Source organism: Dermacentor albipictus, chromosome 1 (genome assembly GCF_038994185.2).
Source record: "Dermacentor albipictus isolate Rhodes 1998 colony chromosome 1, USDA_Dalb.pri_finalv2, whole genome shotgun sequence".
In the NCBI taxonomy this organism is placed as follows: domain Eukaryota; kingdom Metazoa; phylum Arthropoda; class Arachnida; order Ixodida; family Ixodidae; genus Dermacentor; species Dermacentor albipictus.
The window spans coordinates 51,350,557-51,370,579 of record NC_091821.1 but is presented as its reverse complement, the minus strand read 5'-3'; the positions used below and the strand labels follow the sequence as shown (position 1 = coordinate 51,370,579).

Genomic DNA, 20,023 nt, shown 5'->3' with positions numbered 1-20,023 from the left:
TTGGTTTTTAGTTCATGGGGAAAGTCGACGATCCGAAACAACCGATGTCAGGCAACGTCAGCATTAGCGCATATCTCAGGCAGGAATAGTGTGAGCGATAGCCGGTCGAGTACTCCACTAATCTAAGCCTGTAGCTCGGCACACTGGCAGATCCGCATGATAGCAAAATCCAGGGCTTGCACGCAGAAGAGCTTATTGTTTCATTTTCTATGGGTACAAGGCTTTGTTACTGAAGTTTTAGCATTTGTTTATGTTCGTTTAAGTCGGTTTTATCGGAACAGCGGTCTCACATTTCAGTGAGTATACTCGATGGCGTGTTGTTTCTGAGATCATGCTTGGTGCCTTAAGGCACTGAGCATGACCTCAGAACTCTTAATTCATTTATTGAGAAAAATTTATGCTGTGTTTTTTTGTTACATTGATCTGAAATTTTTCGTATGCAAACAAAAACCATTATGAACCTTTCCGGATCATCTTTTTTCTTTCTGAAGCAGAACCGAAATGGAACTTTTTTAAGTGGAGTGAAACTAAAACCACTATGAGAAACATTTGGTTTCAACTCCCCGGTGTACATAGCTGTCCTTCATATCTCACCATGCACATATGTTACAAAGAAGCATTTGACTTGACTAAATATGAATCACTTTACAATTTGGCTGCACACAGTGTCATGCAGTGATACACTGCCATGTGTTCTTTGTTTGAGGTGCCTAATTTCTTGTTGGCATCTGCATGTTATTTGTCACCTCACATTACTACTACGTCATGAGTGTAGTAGCTAGCATGATGGGCCCATACTTATGTATATGCAATGCATGGAGCCCACGCTCAAATTGTAGCCAGCCCATTGATTGTTCCAGAATGCAAAATGATGCCTGAAATGAACTGCTGTCCCAGTGGCAACATGGCAGTTACAGGTAGAGCACCGGAACTAATTTCCCAGGCAAACTGTGCTTCTCCCTCCCGGCGTCGAGTCACTGCACGAGCACAGGTCACCAGGACGTGCCCTGATTGGCCTCCCAAGTGGCAGGCCCCGGGCACCCTCTCCAATCGAGCTGTCTTCCGCTGAACACTTCATTGCCATCGCAGATGCTCAAAGGTCTGCAACGAGTTGGTTACGTGGAACCCTTGCTCCTGTGACTTCTCATTCGTGCACTTTGTGGACTGCTATCCGGTTAGCCCTAGTGCAGCGGGCGTGCATATTCAATCGGTCCTGCAGTTAGCCTTTGCCCACAAGTGCCATGACTGTCGCACTATATGAGCCGTGTATCTTGAGTTAATAAACTCATGTTTGTTGGCAATCTGTTTCCAAAGCATTCTATGCACCATGTCGGAAAGTCGACAACCCTGCCATAACATTTTTGTGGGTTGTGGAGTGGAGGAGTGTCCTTTCCCGATCATTGCTCATAGGGTGAGCCGCAAACTTATCTCCACAACTGTTAACTGATCCATTTAATTTGATGACCATTGATTGTGCTGTCAGCATTGCCATTGTTGCTGCTAAGTTGCACTTTTCTTTGAAGGCACAATCTTATCCAATGAAGCTTCTACCTTTGAAGTTCTTCGCTTCCCGCTGTCTGTCTGCACTCGTCACTCATGTGTGACAGTATTATTACATCAAGTTTGCAAAAAGGACATGGCAATGTGCAGTTCAGTTTCAGTCAACTGAACCATAGCAAAAATTGCCATTCCCATAAAATATCCCACAGGATCTTGCACAAGCATGACAAAGCATAACTTACATGTACGAAAGAATGAGCAACTGCTTCATGAAATTAATCACAACCTCACGTGAGGTGAAGCTTAAAAGATAATTCCTTCTAAATGACCTGTAGCCATGGTGCTCTACTATTAGGTCCATTCATTTTCTTTGAACGCAACAGAGAGTCAACACTTGCATCTTGTGCACACATCAAGTGCTCTGCAGGTCACAGATATAAACACTGGTGACAAACTTTGCACACACTAAGCATGGATAAACAAAGGAAGTGACCTGCATTCTTAGGGCACATTCACACCGGCGACTGACAGTGGTCACGCGACCAAGTTGGTCGCAAAGCGACCAGTCGCAAATGGTCGCAAACGGTCGCCTTTCTTGAAAAGCGACCAATTTGGGCCAGTCGCTCTCTGCGCGATTTTTCAGTCGCGCGACCGTGGTCGCAAAACTGATAAACCAATCAGCGGCGCACCGGAAGTGATCTTTCGTGTGTCTACATCCGGCCTCCTCCGGCGTCGCATTCAAATTCCGCGTAGATTCCGAGAGTTCTCGCTGAGAACGATAATCTCCGGGATTGCGACTTGCGGGTCGCGCTCAGCCGGGCTTGCCGGTGTGAACATAAGTCGCCTTCGGTCGCTTTTTGATTGCGAGTCGCAAACGGTCGCGCGACCTCCTCAAGTCGCCGGTGTGAATGTGCCCTTATGCTCAGAGTTCTAAAAGAAGATCTTGCCCTGACCACTGCCTTATTTTCACTCAAATTTTTCAATAAGGTTGAATTTCCTGGTCTGCATCATTCAATAAAACACTTGGCATCTTAGCTTGCCTGGTTCGTTCAGATCTTGAGTTTCTGACAGGTAGCAGAACTAGCTTATGTTTCTGTAACAGCTCACTTCTCTGGTGGTGAAGTGCACATACAATGGTGTTAAGACAGAGCAGGAAAATAAAAATACAGTGTGCTCTACCAAATGAAGTAGGTCAAAAAACGCGACCTTGTTGCAAAATATGAGCACAAATAAAGCAGCGGCAAGTACAAAATTAATGCTGATGATAATCATTCATAAAGCAGCATGGATTACAAACTCCATGAAACTGCCACCTTGGTGATTACACCACTGCCTTAGCTCCACAGAATAGTGATAATCCAATTTGTGCACAATTCTCGAAAACTAGATTTAAGTGCATCAGTATTACTCTCTGCTCAAGATAAGCTACTAGAAGATTACGGCTGACAATTACAAATGAAGTTCTAAGGTAACCATTAAATTTACGGCACTATATGCACATGTGGACATGCCAATCTAAGCTAGCACCTCAGTGGCTAGACATTCTTCAAAATAGCATGAAGCGATGGCTCTCTTGCCATGAGGTTTAGACACCAAGCAAGTGTGAAAGCCTGCCCATTTTTTTAGACAACTGATTCGGAGCAAGTACAAACTGCTTTGACCAAATGATACTTATCATACGGTTGCTACCACTATGCAATCTTCTTGAAGCAAGGTTTAGGTAACATCCATGTTTTACTATAAAATAAAACACCAGAGTTAAATAAATAAATAAATAAATAAATAAATAAATAAATTTGCGCACAAACCTGTGACATCCAGCTTGAGGTTTAACAGTTCCTCTGCCTCGCGGGCCGGCGACTCGGTGGGAGCCAGAATATGGCCATACTGGTCCTTGTTGCTAATGAACATCTCAACAGCTGCAGGTGAATGGGAAAGGTTCCATTAACACAGCAACAAATAGTGGACATTTCTATGCTGAAGCAGAGTTGTGCGATTTCACAAGGCCTTTGCAAAAATATTTGACAGTTGTGAAGCACTCAAGAAGCCTCACTATGCTCGATCTTCATTAATGTAACATCGATCAAATTACCTGCCTTTTAATATGGGTCAATTTCATAATAAGTTTCATTGTGCCACTGCTGGCATAAAGGATGCTGATATCATTAGCCATCAGTCAACCAAAGGGCAACTATGGTTCGAAGTATACCTTTTTACATTTTATTCCACACACCTCATACCCCCATCTTTAACCACAACTAACTGGCTTAACCCTAGAGATAAATGGGCAGGAAAGTGATGTTGAAGAATGCGGTATGGGGCAGTGCAGGAAATAGTGCCAAGGAAAGCAAGACAACAAACACAGAGCTGACGTTTTATTGTGATAGCAATTACATGGACATATGACATGCATACACGTCGCTACCACCGTGGTACCATGGTATACAAACAGCATATGGAGGGTTAGAAAATCCCCAGAGACGCAAGAGACACACAGTGAATTTGGCTGCAAAAACTATGAAGACAAGTGAACATACCTTCATGCTATGCTCAATCAGTTTTGCAGTGGAGCCAGGGCAGCATTTTGCCTTGTATTGCCAAACACTAACATTCCAGCTCAGGAAAAAACATCAACAGTTTTTGTCAGTCTTATCTCACGCACCATCGAGGTGCAATGCTGCTCACCATGGCAGCATTGAGATGCCTGGTAGCTGCCAGGGAGCTGTTCTTGCTGTACAGCAGCAGTTGCCTCGCATGCTGCATCATGGCAGCATGCCGGCTTTACGTATTGTAACACCATCTGACGAGCTCGAGCCCAATGTTAAGCCGTAGTTATCAATTCCTGTGCTTCATCCTTGGGGGTGAAACTGCCAAATCTTTCATCTCCATTTCTTGCACTGCCCCAACCACAAAACAAGGACAACTTGCCCAATTTCCTGCTTTTTTCACCACATATACTAGAGTAATAACCATGTAATATCATTACAGAAGTTATATTGCTATGGAATTTGCAGTGTTGTTTTGGACTCGGAACAGAATTATTTGACTGTTAACCAGTGAGTGTCTATAAAGAAATGGCCAGTTTTGCCCGAAGGGCGAAGCACTCACAGTGGAAGCAATGTTTGTTGTGCTTGAACTCCTCGGACAGTGTCCTAACTGTATGCAAGTGCAACATGCTGGCACGACGTAGCATCCAAAGCAACTGCTGCTGGACAGAAGAAACAGTGCCCCAGCAGTGTCCCGGCATGTCACAATACCAGCATGATGAGAGGGGCCACCAGTGCATTGCAGGCATCACACCTCACTGGTGTACAAGACGAGACCAAAAGAAACACGCCAGCATTTGTAGCTGGAAGAGTTGTCCACTCCGCTAAAGTTGTCCACTCCGCTAGGACAACTTTATGTGTCACCGTGTGATATACGCATGCAGCTTCTCAGCAGGAACACTACTGTTTGTGCACACAACGCACATGCCAGCAGTGGGAGGCGGCACACTGCCCTAGCTTTGCTGCAGTGTCAAATGAGTGGAGCATAACGATTCATCCACTTGGCTTCCTCATTTTTGCATCCAAACGCACTGCCCATCTCTGCACTGCCCATCATGCACGTCGATACCATGACAGCATGACAATGCCATCAGTGGTGCTGGCCCCAGCGCAAATGAGCATTTGTATAATTTTTATTGCAATAAAAAGCAATTATATATGCTAAAAGAAAGAAGAAAAAATCAGTATGGCGTTTCTCGGGGCAGCATACTCGGTCTGCGTTTATTTCATATTTTTATGAATGCCATTGTCAGAGTATACAGGTCAGCAGACTATAATTTATGCAGGCAGCGTGAGCTTGTTTTTTTTTTTTTTTTTCAGGGGAATTCCAGGGATATCACTGCATCAGCAAATGACATATTGAATAAACTACACACATGGACAGTGAAAAATTCATTATGCATAAAGTGTTTAACAAAGGTTGTTCTTTTTTGGGCGAACTTCAAATAATATAACGAATAAAAAAAGCCTGGCAGCTCACTTCTGTAGAAGAATGTGGAGTATAATGGCTGTGCCACTCAAAAAGATACTTGCGTAAGTTTATACACATGCATAATCTTTACTGGCAGATTTCCTTACACACCACAAACTGGCCATGTGATAGCCCTTTTTGAGCCACACAGACTTAGTTCACTATATAGCAGATATTCCGCTTGCTTCGTCTAGGCTGTCAATCACTTCAGTGGCTAAAAATGTTCTAGACCAACACAAGTTCACCATGCTCTGCTTATGGGCCTTACCTGCAAATTTGGCCGAGTGTGCAAAGGTGATGACATCATCAATTGGTCCCGTGTAGCCTTCTAGCTTTTCTGGGTGATAAGTCAACTTGCGGGAGTCAGCGTGGTTCAAATTTATCAGCGTCGCAGAATGGACCATCACCACAGGAAAAACACCAACCTTTTCTTTCTCAAGTATTGGCATGTACTCATCTGTGCGCTCGTAGTATCCCTGAATGGAACAAAGTACCATGCATTTGTACTGAAGTTCTCTCCCCTAAAGTGGAGGTCTGCCCCAGAGGCAGTAACAGATGTTTAACTTTAGCCACAGTCCTGCATATAGCAGTTTTATATGTACTATCACATTCGAATGAAATGTATACATGAGGAAACAAACTTGAATATGCGCCACATTTGCAAAAGTGTGTGAAACAAGCCTGACTAATTTAGAGATGCCTAGGTAAGGGGTTTGAGTAAATTAGCACCTAGTTGTGCCACAACCACACATCACAACTTCAAGTAATTAAGCAGAAGTGATGGTCTACTTTGCTTTTTTTCTGTTTGCATTTCATTCCAGCATTCTGAACCCCATTATGGTAAACTCATTGGGACTGGGCAAAGCATCTACCAAAGCAGAAGTTCTACTACAAGTGTTGCTCCAAATGCTTGGTACAGCCAACAAAATTGCTTTAAAACTCACAAAACTGTCTATTAGCTCATAAACAAATGGCAAGAACATAGGAACAGCAACTATGTTGTATTAAGAAAGTTGGTTATAAAGATAACTGTCATGCAAATGCTTTGCAGTATCTTCTCAGAAAGTTTCCAAGGCCTATTATCCGTAGACAGAGCTGGTTGTTGGTGCTCAGAGCATTAAGCACACTCTTGATGGCAGAAGAGTGATGTTTTCACAAACCAGAAGTAAGTTCCAGGTTCAGCACAATGCGTTGGCGGGCTAGTTGGTGCGAATCCATAATTACTTTGTCTAGTGCAAAACAATGGCCTTTCTTGTGTCCGCTGTTTTGTACTAAACAAAATAAGTTCCAGGTGGAAGCAAGAAACTATAAGGCCTGATTTCTTACACCTTGTTGTCATCCACACAAGCACTTAAACAAAAACTGCAGAAGTCCCAAGTCTGGAACAATGGGCCGCAATGGTAGATTATAGAAAGATTTGCTAGAAATCAGTGGCAGACTTAATGGCACATTGGTAGCTTGCATGTACAGCTGAGATTTTAGCATGGTAATTGCTCCACAAGGACATGCTTTGGCAGTAAAGCAGGTTCAGGAAGTCAGTGTTTAATAAAGCAAGTTTCTCTGGCTGTGCAGTTTACTATATTGTGTCTCTCTGCCGTAGGAATCATAAATATTCAATCAGGAGAGGAGGATATTTGGTGTTGCTATAATGAGAATTCTACTGTATTGTGCCTATAGACAGCAGTCTGTTGGGTAAGGAGCTTATTTTATTTTATTTACAATACTCCTAATACCCCTGCTGGAGGGATTCTACATGAGGTGCGAGCAAGTATACAAATTAGCAGAAACACAATACTACGTACTGCAGTAAGCACTGAAATTAGTTACAAAAACAGAAAAGGAAGAAAAAAGTAAAAACTAAAAAAATCAGCACATACATGAGTTCAGAAATAAGAATGTGAAAACTAGTAATGCATCTTGCATTTTCTACAGGATACAAGTACTCTGATATAGCCAACTGGCCACAGGTACGACCTGCACAGATTTTCATTGTTTTTTATCTTTTCTGCTACACAAGGAAGCCATGTTTTGTTTGTTGCATTTAGACAAGCAATCCGTGAAGGATTTAATTCATTTTTAATAACCAGTGGAAGTGCTAGTGACCTAGGCAATCAAAAGAAATATCTCGTAAACAGGTGCTCAATTGTACCATATCCATTGTAGCTCAAGACTGTGTGCAGATATAGCATTGTCCTCCCAACTCAAACCTACGATTTCTAGAAACAAGCAATGTGCCATGTGGCACGCAACCAATAGCAAACACCAGAACCAAATTAATACATGCAGTTGTCCCTTGATCATATAGTGACAGTAAGGGATCTAGGATAGCATGTGCTAATATAACGAGTTCCCTAAAAACACAAAAAAAGTTATCCACCCGGGTTTCCTCTGTAGATCAATGCTATTTTTGGGAGGATAACATTCACTTTCATGAAGCTTGTGGATTTCTACAGAACTTATATTTGCTTATTCAATGAGTTCTATCTACCTCATGCAGCCACACATTTAGTGCCAGTTACATCAGTGCACTCACAATGTTTCAGCAACAACACGAGCAAGAAAAGAAGATCAGTCATCTGGACATACCTTTTCATTCATGCCACACCAGAAATTTGAGTATGCACTGCGGGAGTCCAGCATTGGAGCAATGATAGTTCTGTACGTGCAAAATTCAGTGATGATTACAACCTAATCAAGCACTTGGCCCCCCTATATTACTCAAATAAGCAGTACAAATACTAAGAAACGATAACAATAAAAGGAAACACCTGTAGCATTTATACCTTAAAGCTTCTGTTTAAAGGTAGTGTAGCAATATGGGACAGCTTTTTAACTGATTAGGATAAGGGAAAAAAATATGTCAGAAATATTTGTGCAGAGCAAAATAAATAAATAAATAAATAAATAAATGAATTGGCCACTGCCACTGCTGCAATCAGGCACGACAGCTACTCTCTGAACATATTCAAGAGGTCACACTCTGGGAGGTCCACTATGTTATAGCCACACCCATGGTTCATACGTGTAGTAAGTCCTTCAGCAAAAAGATACACTGCAATAAAATCTGTTCCTGCAGAAAATCAAGGAAGTCACACTCAATTATCAACTGCCTCTTTACAATTGCAGTGACTTATGAAATGTTATTAGGTTAGTTCAATTAGCATCAATACCTAATGCCCAATTTAGCCCCAGCCAATATTAGAGCCAAAGGTTCACTACTTACATTAGACGAAGCTTATAACCTCACCAACTTTTGTAACACTCACTGTGCATAAAATTAAAAAAGCGCAAACAGGTGCTACAATGAAGAAAACATACTCTGATCAAGGTAAAGCAAGAAGTATTGTTAGCTGCAACAATTACAGAAATACAGTCAGCTTTCATCAATTCAACTCCGGCTAATTCAATTTTTTGGTTATTTTAATCCTGACCAAAGGTCTTGACCAGCACCTATACATTTCTAGGAGCCATAACTTTCGTTATTTTGATCCTGAAATTGGCCATTGCTGAAATAATTCAAACTTGACTGGTCAGCCCAAGTGCACCTGACCCCATTCGTGATACCAATGGCTGCAATATCTATCTTGGCGGTGCTCGGAGACAGTAAATGGGTAGAACAGACATCGTCTCTAGCCGTAAATACCTATTTTCTGCCTGCCCTAGGAAGACTTGTCAGAACATTTCCTGCCCGTGCAATTGAATACAAAACCAAAGCCACATTCGCAACAGCTTACCATCAGAGTCGGCCTACCCTCATCGCCATTTCCATCACAAGATGGCAACAGCACACCACTTAGAGTCTTTGGTACAAGAGCTCATTCAAAAGATAAGTTATTTTACTTGCTGAGCTGGTGGAAACAAGTCACATCACAAGTTTTTGGCATTCTGGAAAATTGCAGGTGTTATAAGGTAACTAGTGAAGTGGTTAATCTAGGCAACAGTGAAGATTGTTATGTGGCTGTTTGATAAACACAGAATATCAAATTCGGAATGGACCATATGAAGGATGACATGTTGTGGACCATAAACAGCAACAAAGTGCTGTCTGAGAGTGATGACAATGGACATTAAGTGCAAATGAATTTTCATCCTGTGAAGGCTGCTTTCATTTTTTTGTGATTTGGAATTGCCAGAATTAGAAGCACGCTACATTTCGCTAAAAAATCTGTTGATTGTTAGGTTTCTAATTTGGGAGTTATGATGCCATTTCTACATTAGTTCTTTTATTGTTGAGAATACTGTTTGCCCAAGCTCATTGGTTGCACATAGCAAGAAATGTTTACAGGAGAAAGCACTGACATGAACGGAACGGAAGATGACACACAATACACCACTGTTTTTTAGTCATTGTTTTCTTTTTCTTTTTTTTTTTGAACACATAAAAGGCAGATGCACATTTGATTTATGGGGTGTGCAACAATCTGGAAAATGTACAGTCACATAAATCAGTGGCATGCTTTGGCAGTTTCTTTTTTTTCTGCCTCTTATTTAATTCGACATACTGGATAATTCGACGAATTCCATCAGTCCTGTCAGGGTCAAATTAACAGAAGTTGATTGACGCAAGTCCACTAATGAAACATGAGAGCAAATCAACTTTTTTATGCATTTGAAATTCACTTTTATGAAGCGTAATCCTATAAATTTTCTGATTTAACAAAAAATATTTTGAACACCAAACTGCTTTACCATACCATACCTAACTGTTTTACCATACCATACCTAACTGTTATTCAAGCTTAACTCTTTGCTTACTGTGTGCTACAATACCATTCCTCTGCCTGATGGTACCTTTCGCGAAAATTCACTTTAGCAGTCAACAAAGAATGCCTCTCACTGTACAATAAAAGACAGAATTTTCAGTTTTGTTCACATCTGCCAATTTTCGGCAGCTTGGACAATTAAAAAAAAGAAAGACAGAGCTTTGGCAACATGTATCATCAAAATCCGCATCCACTGCACATTCCACTTCCCAAATCAAACAATGCAAAAGCACATACTTTTCATAATTCAGCTGATTCAGTGCTGAATATTTAATCAGCTGAGTGGCACTGTTCTTCAGCTGTGCAGAGCAGCTGCTTCACTATTAGAATAGGCATCATAGCAGCTAACTTCTTCCCACTGATACTGATACATATATAATTTCTTTAACATTGTCGAACTTGAAGGAAAGTTCAAACCACGTGAAAAGCACAATTTCTACACTTATGATTTAATTTCAGTGTTTTTTATCAAAACCACAGGTTATTCATTACATTTTTTCCTGTGCTTACATATTATAACTTGAATTCAGGAAAGTTTAAACTATGGTGAAAACATATTTCTGTATTACTGTGATTTCAGATTTCTTTATATTCAGCATATATCATCTAAATTATCAGTTAACGTTATCTTTTTATTGACTTTCTTCCCCCTTGTGCTGCTTTGAAAAGAAGATTTAGAAAAGCGCAAAAAAAATATAATGTGAATATTTTTGTACACATATCTGCAAACGAAAGCAACAAATCGTGGTGGTTTTGATAATCAACTGTTTGCTATGTAACCTGCACACTGCCTTTACTGCACAAGTGGATGCTTCACTTGCTTCGTGTGTTCTTTATTGCGACACTACTAATTAATAATACAACATACCTGTTCTCCTCAACTAGGTCTTGTATTGTTTTGGGGTTTGACAGCAAGGCATCACCATCAAGAAACTGAAATGGAGTGGGGAATAAAACAGTATAGGGAATAATAAACCAGCGAGTTAGTGGCTCCCATTAACAACAGTGGAAGCCTTTACCAGTGGGTATTTTGGAAACTAGAACAAACTAACCTCACTGGCAAGTTCTTCTGTCTGATGTTATAGTTATTACTTGGAGTTGATCACGAAACACTCGTACAATGCCAACAAAAACTCCAGCGCTTAAGAAAAACTTGTTGTGAACCAGGATTTCAAAAAATAAGCAATGATGTCTCTGAAAATTATAATGAGCTAATAAAAACAAGGGCACCACAGCTTTATAATCTTTTGCTGTTTGACACCACTCAATGCCCAAGACCCACTTTATAAACATGGTTGCAATGAATTGATGTCCTCTATTGCCTACAGCAATAAAGTATTCAGTGCCTTTGTAAAACATCACTACAAAGGTGTGCATAACTCACATTTCCTTCAAAATAACATCATATGAATGTTTACTACATAATGTCTGGCACCTGAAAGCTGGGCTGAATGACAGTTACTTGTCCATTTCATTCAATTCAACGAAATCAGGTTCTGAAAGCCCTGCTGTTACTCATTAGAAAGCACTGAACTAAGGTATTCACCAACATAATAATCTACACAGGCAAGAAAATCTATTTCCAACTTTTGATCAAGTTGCCATGTAAATGTGATTCAATTCTGAGTGTTTTTTTATCTTGTTGAAGGCAGAATAGTAAAGATCCAGTATTCAAAATTCATGTTACCAGCAAAATAAAATTGCACACCTGCGTTTGAGGTTTCTGTGCTTTCTCCTTGTAAGCTATTTCATTTTGCACTGCATGGTAACATGAATCAAGAATCCAGCAACCAATGAGCCCTTCTAACAGCAGTACCAGGGTCCTTCAATACTTTTCACCTGGTCATGAAACTTCTCTGAAAGTTTCATATAGGGACAGAAGGTGGCACCAGGGATGCTTGTGCAAGTAGAAGGTGAACAATCTGCCATGCCAGATGGCCGGGCTGCGTGATCATGGAAATCTTTCAGGAGGAAAAGCGCCTCTCCCATGTTTATTTCAGCAAGTTTGTAGAATGAACATGTAATGGAAGCTTTTGGCAAGGTAATTTAATATGCGATGTGTTTGTGTTTAAATTATACACGGATCTGTTTTATGATTGATGTTGCCCCCTCCCCCCCAGTAGCCTTCCCTGCACAAACTGTTTCGTTTGGCTGTCTAAATTGCACTTTGTCCAGTTAGTTGGATAAGTCAATTATATTTGGTTAGCGAGTTGAGTGTGTTAGTTATAAGCGTATTAGTTAGTAAGTGCATTATATTTGCTTTGTCTTTAGTTAGGTATGTCATTAATGAATAATTGTATTTCAGTTATCTAATTTTGTTAATCAGTTGATTGGCTTTGTTAGTTTGATTAGTTAATTAGTCTTGTTAGTTACATTTAGTTAGTTGGTGTATTACTATGTAATAGTTTATTGGTTGGGTTGGTTTTGTTGTAGTTTATTAGCTTACTTATTATTGAGTTTAGTTAATGTATTTGTTAGATTAGTAAGTTTGGTTAGTTAGTTATTAGTATGATAATTAATTTAGTAATTACTCAATTGTTTGGTTAGTCAGTTGGTTAACTTTGTTACTTTAGTAATTAGTTGGTAAATAGAATTTCATTTGCAATCATTAATTAGTTGGTAACTAGTTTAATAATTAGTAATTAGTACTAATTGAGTCATTCAGTAATAATTATTAAAGTTTAGTAAATAGCTGTTTAGCTTTGTTGGTTAGTATTTACCTATTTGTTTGGTTAGTGAATCAGTTGGTTGGCTCTGTTAGCTTGAAATGTAGGTTTTTTACATGCAATGTCATAAAAATGCGATGTGAACTTGTTCTGTAGTCGATTTCTAACAACGGAGTAGACCAAGTGTACAATTTGAATTATGAATTAAGCTGCTGTTGCGAACACAGTTGAACCTGGAAATGAAACAAGGCATTGTAGTTGTTTCAAAATTGTTTGTGTTTAAGTTTCTGAACACTGTACAGAAACAGGGCAGTGATTTGCATGTTGCGTCGACAATATTCACATGCCAATAGAGGCAGTCGATTCTTGCGCAATTGCGAGCATAAGCACAGAACACCTTTGGCGTCCGTCTGGCATCTGCTCCAGTCCACCTTCTACTTGCGCCAGCGTCGCATCCACTGTGGGCGCTCTGTGAAGCTCTCCCATAGCGTTACGCGGAAGTTTCATGACCAGACAGAAAGTATTACTTACAGGCAATGAAACAGTAATTTACAGGAAACCCTTGCACTGATATCAAAACATAACTTGCATGCTCTGCATAAAGATTTGGGAATGCAACTTTACTGTAGGCTTGATGTTCTTAAAAGCTTAAACGATGAAATTTCATATGCTCCCCAACAAAAGGCATAGTCACTCCCTTTCCTGTTGGTGGCATTAGTTATGGAGCTTCAAATCAGTGTCAAGAATGCTTTGTACTGGCCACAAGAAAAATTATGACAACTAGAAAATTTTACAGAGGTAATTGGCAACATCATCCCAATGGCAGTTAGAGACAACTCAAGGTTCTGATGCAAGGCACAACAGCCTGCAGTGGGCCATGTCTAACACATTGTGTCGATACAGTACGATGGCAAGCAGGGAACAACTGCTTTAAATTCCCATAATTAAACAAGTTGGCCTCATCTATAAATTTTTGCAAGACAACATTTACTCAAAAAAGTTTTAAAACTGCCGACAGAAAAACGAAAATTCTCATTGAAAGAGGCTTGAAGCCTTTAATGACAGTACCACTGATGCAATTGCTAATACAATCAGAGCAGAAACCATATTTGAAGTGCCAAACATTACCAGTTGATCTTAACACGTTTTAATACATTTATTTCATTTACTGCTGTGTCAAAAATTTTGAAGGTCTTCATTTTACAAACTTCTGTGCCTAGAGCCTCAGTCCTAAGTAGCCAGGCCTTCAATTTTCCAGTTTTCTTCTCCTTTCACATACTTTTTTTCCTATGTTCTCCACATATATTTTATTGCAACTTTCCTCTCCACTATATTTTCTCTTCACCTGCATCTTTCTCATGGCAGCAGGACAGTTCAAGTGTCCACTGAGGAGTGAGACAGTTACAATGCTTCCGGCCCTTCATTTCCTACCTCCTTTACCCCTTTCATTAAAACAAAACTACTACCACCACCACCACCACCACCACCACCACCGCCACCGCCACCGCCACCGCCACCACCACCACCACCACCACCACCGCCACCGCCACCGCCACCGCCACCACCGCCACCACCGCCACCACCGCCACCACCACCACCACCACCACCACCACTACTACTACTACTATGTACAAAAAAATCATCTGACATATTTTTGAACACTTATTCATTCATTTTGTCCACAGCGCTTGGGTGACATTACAGTGGAGGAGGAAGGAGTAAAAGAAAAAAAAGAAAATAAGAAAAGCACAATAGCAATACAGAGAAATGTGAGCATGGCATACAAATGGGAAGGCAGCACTACAGGTTTAAAAGCAAGCAAACGAGCATACACTGTCATAGCACCACAGTGAAGCTGTCATTATCAGCTATATATCCACAACCGCAGCTGCTCCTTACAGTGAACAATCTATATAATATTGCACACATATGATAAGCATAGATAATTAGCATAACAGCACAGAAAACAGAGGACAGTTAGAAAGGATAGGCATGCGCACTTGTGTCTATTTATTTTTTGCAGACCTATATCATTGCATTCCGCAACTATACCAACTGAGACAGTTCTCATTCTTGTTTCGTCCTCAATTCACAAACGCCTACACTGTACACTTCAAAGCCAACTGGCCTCAGTAATTACTTACTCTTCATGCTCGCATGCAAGGTGTACGACATACTAACTGTGTCACCGCACACCAATTGGCAGGAAATGCTGAAATGTGCCTAAAAAGTGATGTCTTCAGTTTTTACTCTTTCGTCTTTTTTTTTTTTTTACCGGGGAACATTTCTAATTGATTTTTGGTTGAAATCAGATTTATTGGTCCATAGGGCTTCATGTCCCAAAGCAACACTGCGGTTATGAGAGATGTAGGGCTCAGGATTAATTTTGACAGCCTGCGGTTCCATAGTGTGCATCTAAATCCAAGTACATGAGCATTTTGTAATCCACATAAAAAAACACAAGGTTTAAATCAGAACAATAGAGGTGTGTTCATAACTGCATCAAATAAAGTGCATTGCAAAAAAAAAGCTAGCTGTGTCCCAACATAAACACTCTTCACCTCCGCTCCAAGTGAAGCAGGAATTGTACAATTGCACAGTTACAGTAAAGCAACTTAAGACTCTAGCCCTTTACTCAGACTCATGTATTCATCTGCTAAAAAAATGTCACACAGCATCTTCTTTCATTCATGCTAACTATCCTACTGAGTAAGCAACACTCACCCCCAACACTAACACATCTACAACTGAAATGGAAATAAACATGCATATCATTGCCGAAATCTAACAGCATTTTTTCCCCTTCAATATAAGAAAACATTAATAAACTATGTGGCTTTTTTTTTTCAGCAATATAGCTGCTATCTATGGCAATGCTAGCTATTCCATGTGAAGAGCATCTGAAAGCTGGGCTAGTTGAATGTTTAATGCAACCAATGCTCTCAGAAATGAAAACACAAGAAGGCAGAGGTACAAGTGGCCCTGGTACTTGCAACTAAGTGGCTTCATTATGCTAACATTGTGTTACATATGTTTGTTTTCTTGTAATAAGCAGTAGCACAGTTACGAGAAGCACCATCATTTGTCTCTCCATCTTTCTGCATGTTTGCCCTTGTAATGTTAGTCATAATTATTCCACTAGTATTATTCCATTAGTATGGGTATTTAAAGTAAGTATTTAGAGCAAGCCTTGGGAATACCATGCAAAACTACTACTATCAACTGTGTCCACCATTGGCAATCAATGCTACAGTTGCTTGTAAGTCATGAGAAACCTAATGCTAGGCGACAAGGTTTATCATAACCATGTCAACTGCAATGTAGAAATATTACAGTGCAAATTTTCACTGGTCAGCTCTGTGCAGCTTCAGTGTGCCATACACAAGCTATGCTGCATCTAAGAGCTAACAGTAATCTGTCCACAAACAGCCAATGTACACCTTTGCAGGACATCTTTCTAAAATAAGAAAAAAAAAACAGAGAGAGAGAAAAAAAAACATGCTTGCAGTGACTCATGCTGTAGGACACAGCAGTACTATTTGGATGAGTTGATATGCTGCAGGCATGTCTCCTTGATTCCAAAAGAACTAGCCAACACCAACACTTTTTAATTGTTCAACTTCCCAGTCTTGCAAGTCAGTTCAGGTGTGAGCTAGCACATACTGAATTGGAAATGTGACAACGTTTACGACAGAACCTGACTACAGAATACATGATATATTTAATTATGCCTCATGCTTAATGCTTTATGAAGGGTGAAGAGTTATCCTTCTTTGCGACTTTATTCCATAGGTTTGATAAATGTTTCATTTAAGTTCAGTATGCAATAAAATGCAAAGCTAATTTTTGTCAAACAAAACTGTTAGTGTTGTTACAGAAACAAACTTCATTAACAAAACTGTCAGTGACGTGCTGCATCAAGTCATTTGTTAAGTTTCTATGCAAGGAATCATGCACAAAACAAGAGAATACACTCATGCGTGCAACCATGTGGCTGCTGACGAATTTGACATGGAATAAGCTTCCTCGTTTGTAGCCTGCTGTGTACAACACAACCAGAAGGAAAGAAAGAATGAAAGGACACATGCTTGCAGCTGTACATTCAGCCTATGAATTTAAGTTGAGGCCTGACCCAATTAAGAGTGATATACGTCCTACGTAGTTTATACCAAAAGAAACAATGCATTTATAAGAAAGCAACCTGCTTTCTGCCAGCTTATGCTTCTGTTTTTCTGGCGAGCTTGTACACATTGTGATCCACTGGTATTCTAATTTTAAAAATACACAGAATTTACTTTGATAAGTTATATGTAGTACCCTGGTAACATGGTGCACTTTCAATCACAATCAAGCCAGATCTGGATTGAATTTCTTGACCATGATTGGCTCCCTCCCGCAGCTCGCACAAAGGAATATTCAATCACAATCGGGCTCAATCACAATCAAAAGTGCTCTGTGTGACTGGAGTATAAGCCAATGCATTCTTAGAATATACTTTCTAAACTGCAGTTTTCTGCAGTCATTCCTTAATCATCTGTTTGTTTAGTCTCCCTTCACATTACTCTGCATTTTGCAACCTGCACATCATGCGCTCGATTAAAAAATTTTTGCAGAAGAACTCTATGCACTCCTGAGTGCACACGCAGGATTTACTGCACATCTTTTCAAGGACTTACAAAGATAAAATCAGCCCACAGTGTACGGGCAACCTGGATCGCCTCTTCGCGTAGCCGTATGACATGCCAATAGCGTTGTGCTGTCCACTTCTGCGAGCCTTCTTCATCAGGAAAGAATGCATCCCCATCTTCACTGGTTACGTTGACATTGTGATACTCGCTGGACACTGCTTCTGCCCAGGTGTCAACCATTTCAGGTGTCTGGTCCACATTATGGTCTGTGTAAATCCTGCATAGCAACAGTAAGCAATCCAGAAAGCTACCAAACAAAATATGCTAGAGTAAGCCTATTTTATGTCATCAAGACATGCATAAAGCATATGGACAACATGATTTGCCAGAGCCAAATTAAGATGTAATGAATCAAGAACGCACAGATCAGGGACACGAAACTTCAACTGATTTAGTGCTGGTAAATCATGTTCCACAATACTTGCAATAAGTAGCCCTGATTTCTTGCCCAACTGACATAAAAATATGTTTTCATGTTGTGGAAGTTTAACAAAATGAAGCTGAGAGGAGCACTTGACTACTTTTCAGGTTTAAAACTTACTTAACAGTATGCGGCAGAAAGCATTAAAGGATGTACAGAAAACATTATAACAAAGTTACTTTATTCAAATTATCATTCAATCCCAATTCATCACAGTACCATCCATAGTGCATGAGTCTTGAAGGGACCCTGAAACACCTCCTCTTGAGACGGAATGACACTCTGGAATGAGTGTGATGCCTTTCAAAGACCGTATTACCAAAGAAGTTTTTTTTTAAGAAATGTATACGAACGGTGATATAATGAGTACAATGTTCACTCTCCCCTTCTTTCTCAACTGGAGCACTGCACCAACAGTAATGCCCTGCCTATCACTCCTTTCTTTCTTTTCCTCCTTCCGCAGTGCCCTTACAGTAACCCTTCAAAGCTAGCATCTGACAAAGGTGTCCAAGGATAACTAAGAAGTGGTTACAGGACAGGCAGGATGCATTAACAACATCCACTCGCCATTTCTTAGAAAATATGGAAGGGTGTGCATGCATGCGCATGCCCAGTGGCTGGTGTCATGGCCCATCGCCCTCCATGTAATGTCATCACTAACACTGCGTTAGCCAGACAAAAAGCAGGGGTTGTGACAGCCACCGCAGAGAGCAAGCAATCTATTATGCGAGATTGTAGGCTCCCTGCTGTGTGCAGCCAAATAATATTTGGCATTCATCTTCATGGCAGCAGCACTGTCAACAAGTCAAGAATATTTTCTTAATGCATTCAAGAAGTGTTTCAGTGACCCTTTAAACCAAATAATTTAAAGTGCTATATTGGAAAGCTCTGCTCATTGTGCAAGTGAAAAAAGTTAGAGATGGAAGCTGTCATTTTTATATGCCAAATGCCATTCGTGTGCCCATATTACACCAACCGCCTCACTTAGACCTTGATTCAACATAAGAAATGTGCACGTGTAAGGACAAATACAGTTGAACCCCAATTTTACAAGCCAACACTAAGCATGCATGTAAACAACTAATCAAGTTCAGCAAGTCACAGCAGAAACCTTTTGAACTTTGGTACGATAAACTCATCATGGAGAACATAACTTACAAGTATGGTAATACTACAAGTAGAGTTATATCAGCTTCATAGCTACCATCACGCACTACCACAAAACCAGCTAGCATCCCTGTATCATTTTTTTACACTACATAAGAAGCTTGCTGACTAAACGCGAAGCACTCTGTAGCTTCATTGATTCTTCTGACTGTAAGCTTCTCATACTAACAGAAACATGGCTGAATTCAACCGCCGATAACACAGAGCTTAATTCATTCCTTCCTGATTTTGACATTTTTAGGCGGGATCATGTAGGCAAATACTGAGGAGGTGTTCTGAGCTGCCCATCGCAGCCTTTGTTGCTCCATTGACGATATCACTTCACCTCTAGAAATTTCATTCATATTGTGCAGTTCTTCATACCTAGAAATTATTATCGGTGTATGTTATCAGCCCCCTGACGCAGATGCTTCCTTCACTATTGACTTCCACGAGGCACTGCAATCTGTTACGATGTCATTTAGTCACGCACAACTACTTCTTAGGTAACTAACTTTCTGATATAAATGGTCTGAACCAGTCATAACGCTGTCTAAGAAAAATATTGAATGTAATTTTTTTAACGCATGCCTCACCTTTGGTTTGATGCAGCTAGTATTTACCCCAACGTGAAAAAAACGAACAGTGCTCTAACACACTTGATTTTATCTTAACATCCCATCCCGACAGTGTTTCTTCTGTAACACATCTACCAGAACTAAGTGATCACTTGTTACTGCATGCAGAATTATCCTAGGAACTACCTTAGAGCAAGAAAACAAAAAAGAATATAACACTTTACGATAAAGGTGATTACATCAG

General features: G+C 40.2%; 1 protein-coding gene across 12 annotated transcripts in view; it reads right to left on the bottom strand.

Annotated features, from left to right (window-relative positions):
- The window catches only part of LOC135911998 (glycosyltransferase 25 family member-like), an 873,389-nt gene that overhangs the window by 839,331 nt on the left and 14,035 nt on the right, over positions 1 to 20,023 (bottom strand). For all 12 annotated transcript variants that reach the window (XR_011507038.1, XR_011507037.1, XM_070521049.1 and 9 more), the window contains exons 2-6: positions 17,623 to 17,851; positions 11,149 to 11,213; positions 8,104 to 8,173; positions 5,786 to 5,993; positions 3,309 to 3,419 (exon numbers count right to left, since the gene is read on the bottom strand). Coding sequence is in view for 10 of the 12 variants with exons in the window: in XM_070521049.1 (XP_070377150.1) it covers positions 3,309 to 3,419; positions 5,786 to 5,993; positions 8,104 to 8,173; positions 11,149 to 11,213; positions 17,623 to 17,851 (683 nt within the window). In the remaining 2 variants the exon portion in view is untranslated. The remainder of the gene's footprint in view (positions 1 to 3,308; positions 3,420 to 5,785; positions 5,994 to 8,103; positions 8,174 to 11,148; positions 11,214 to 17,622; positions 17,852 to 20,023) is intronic.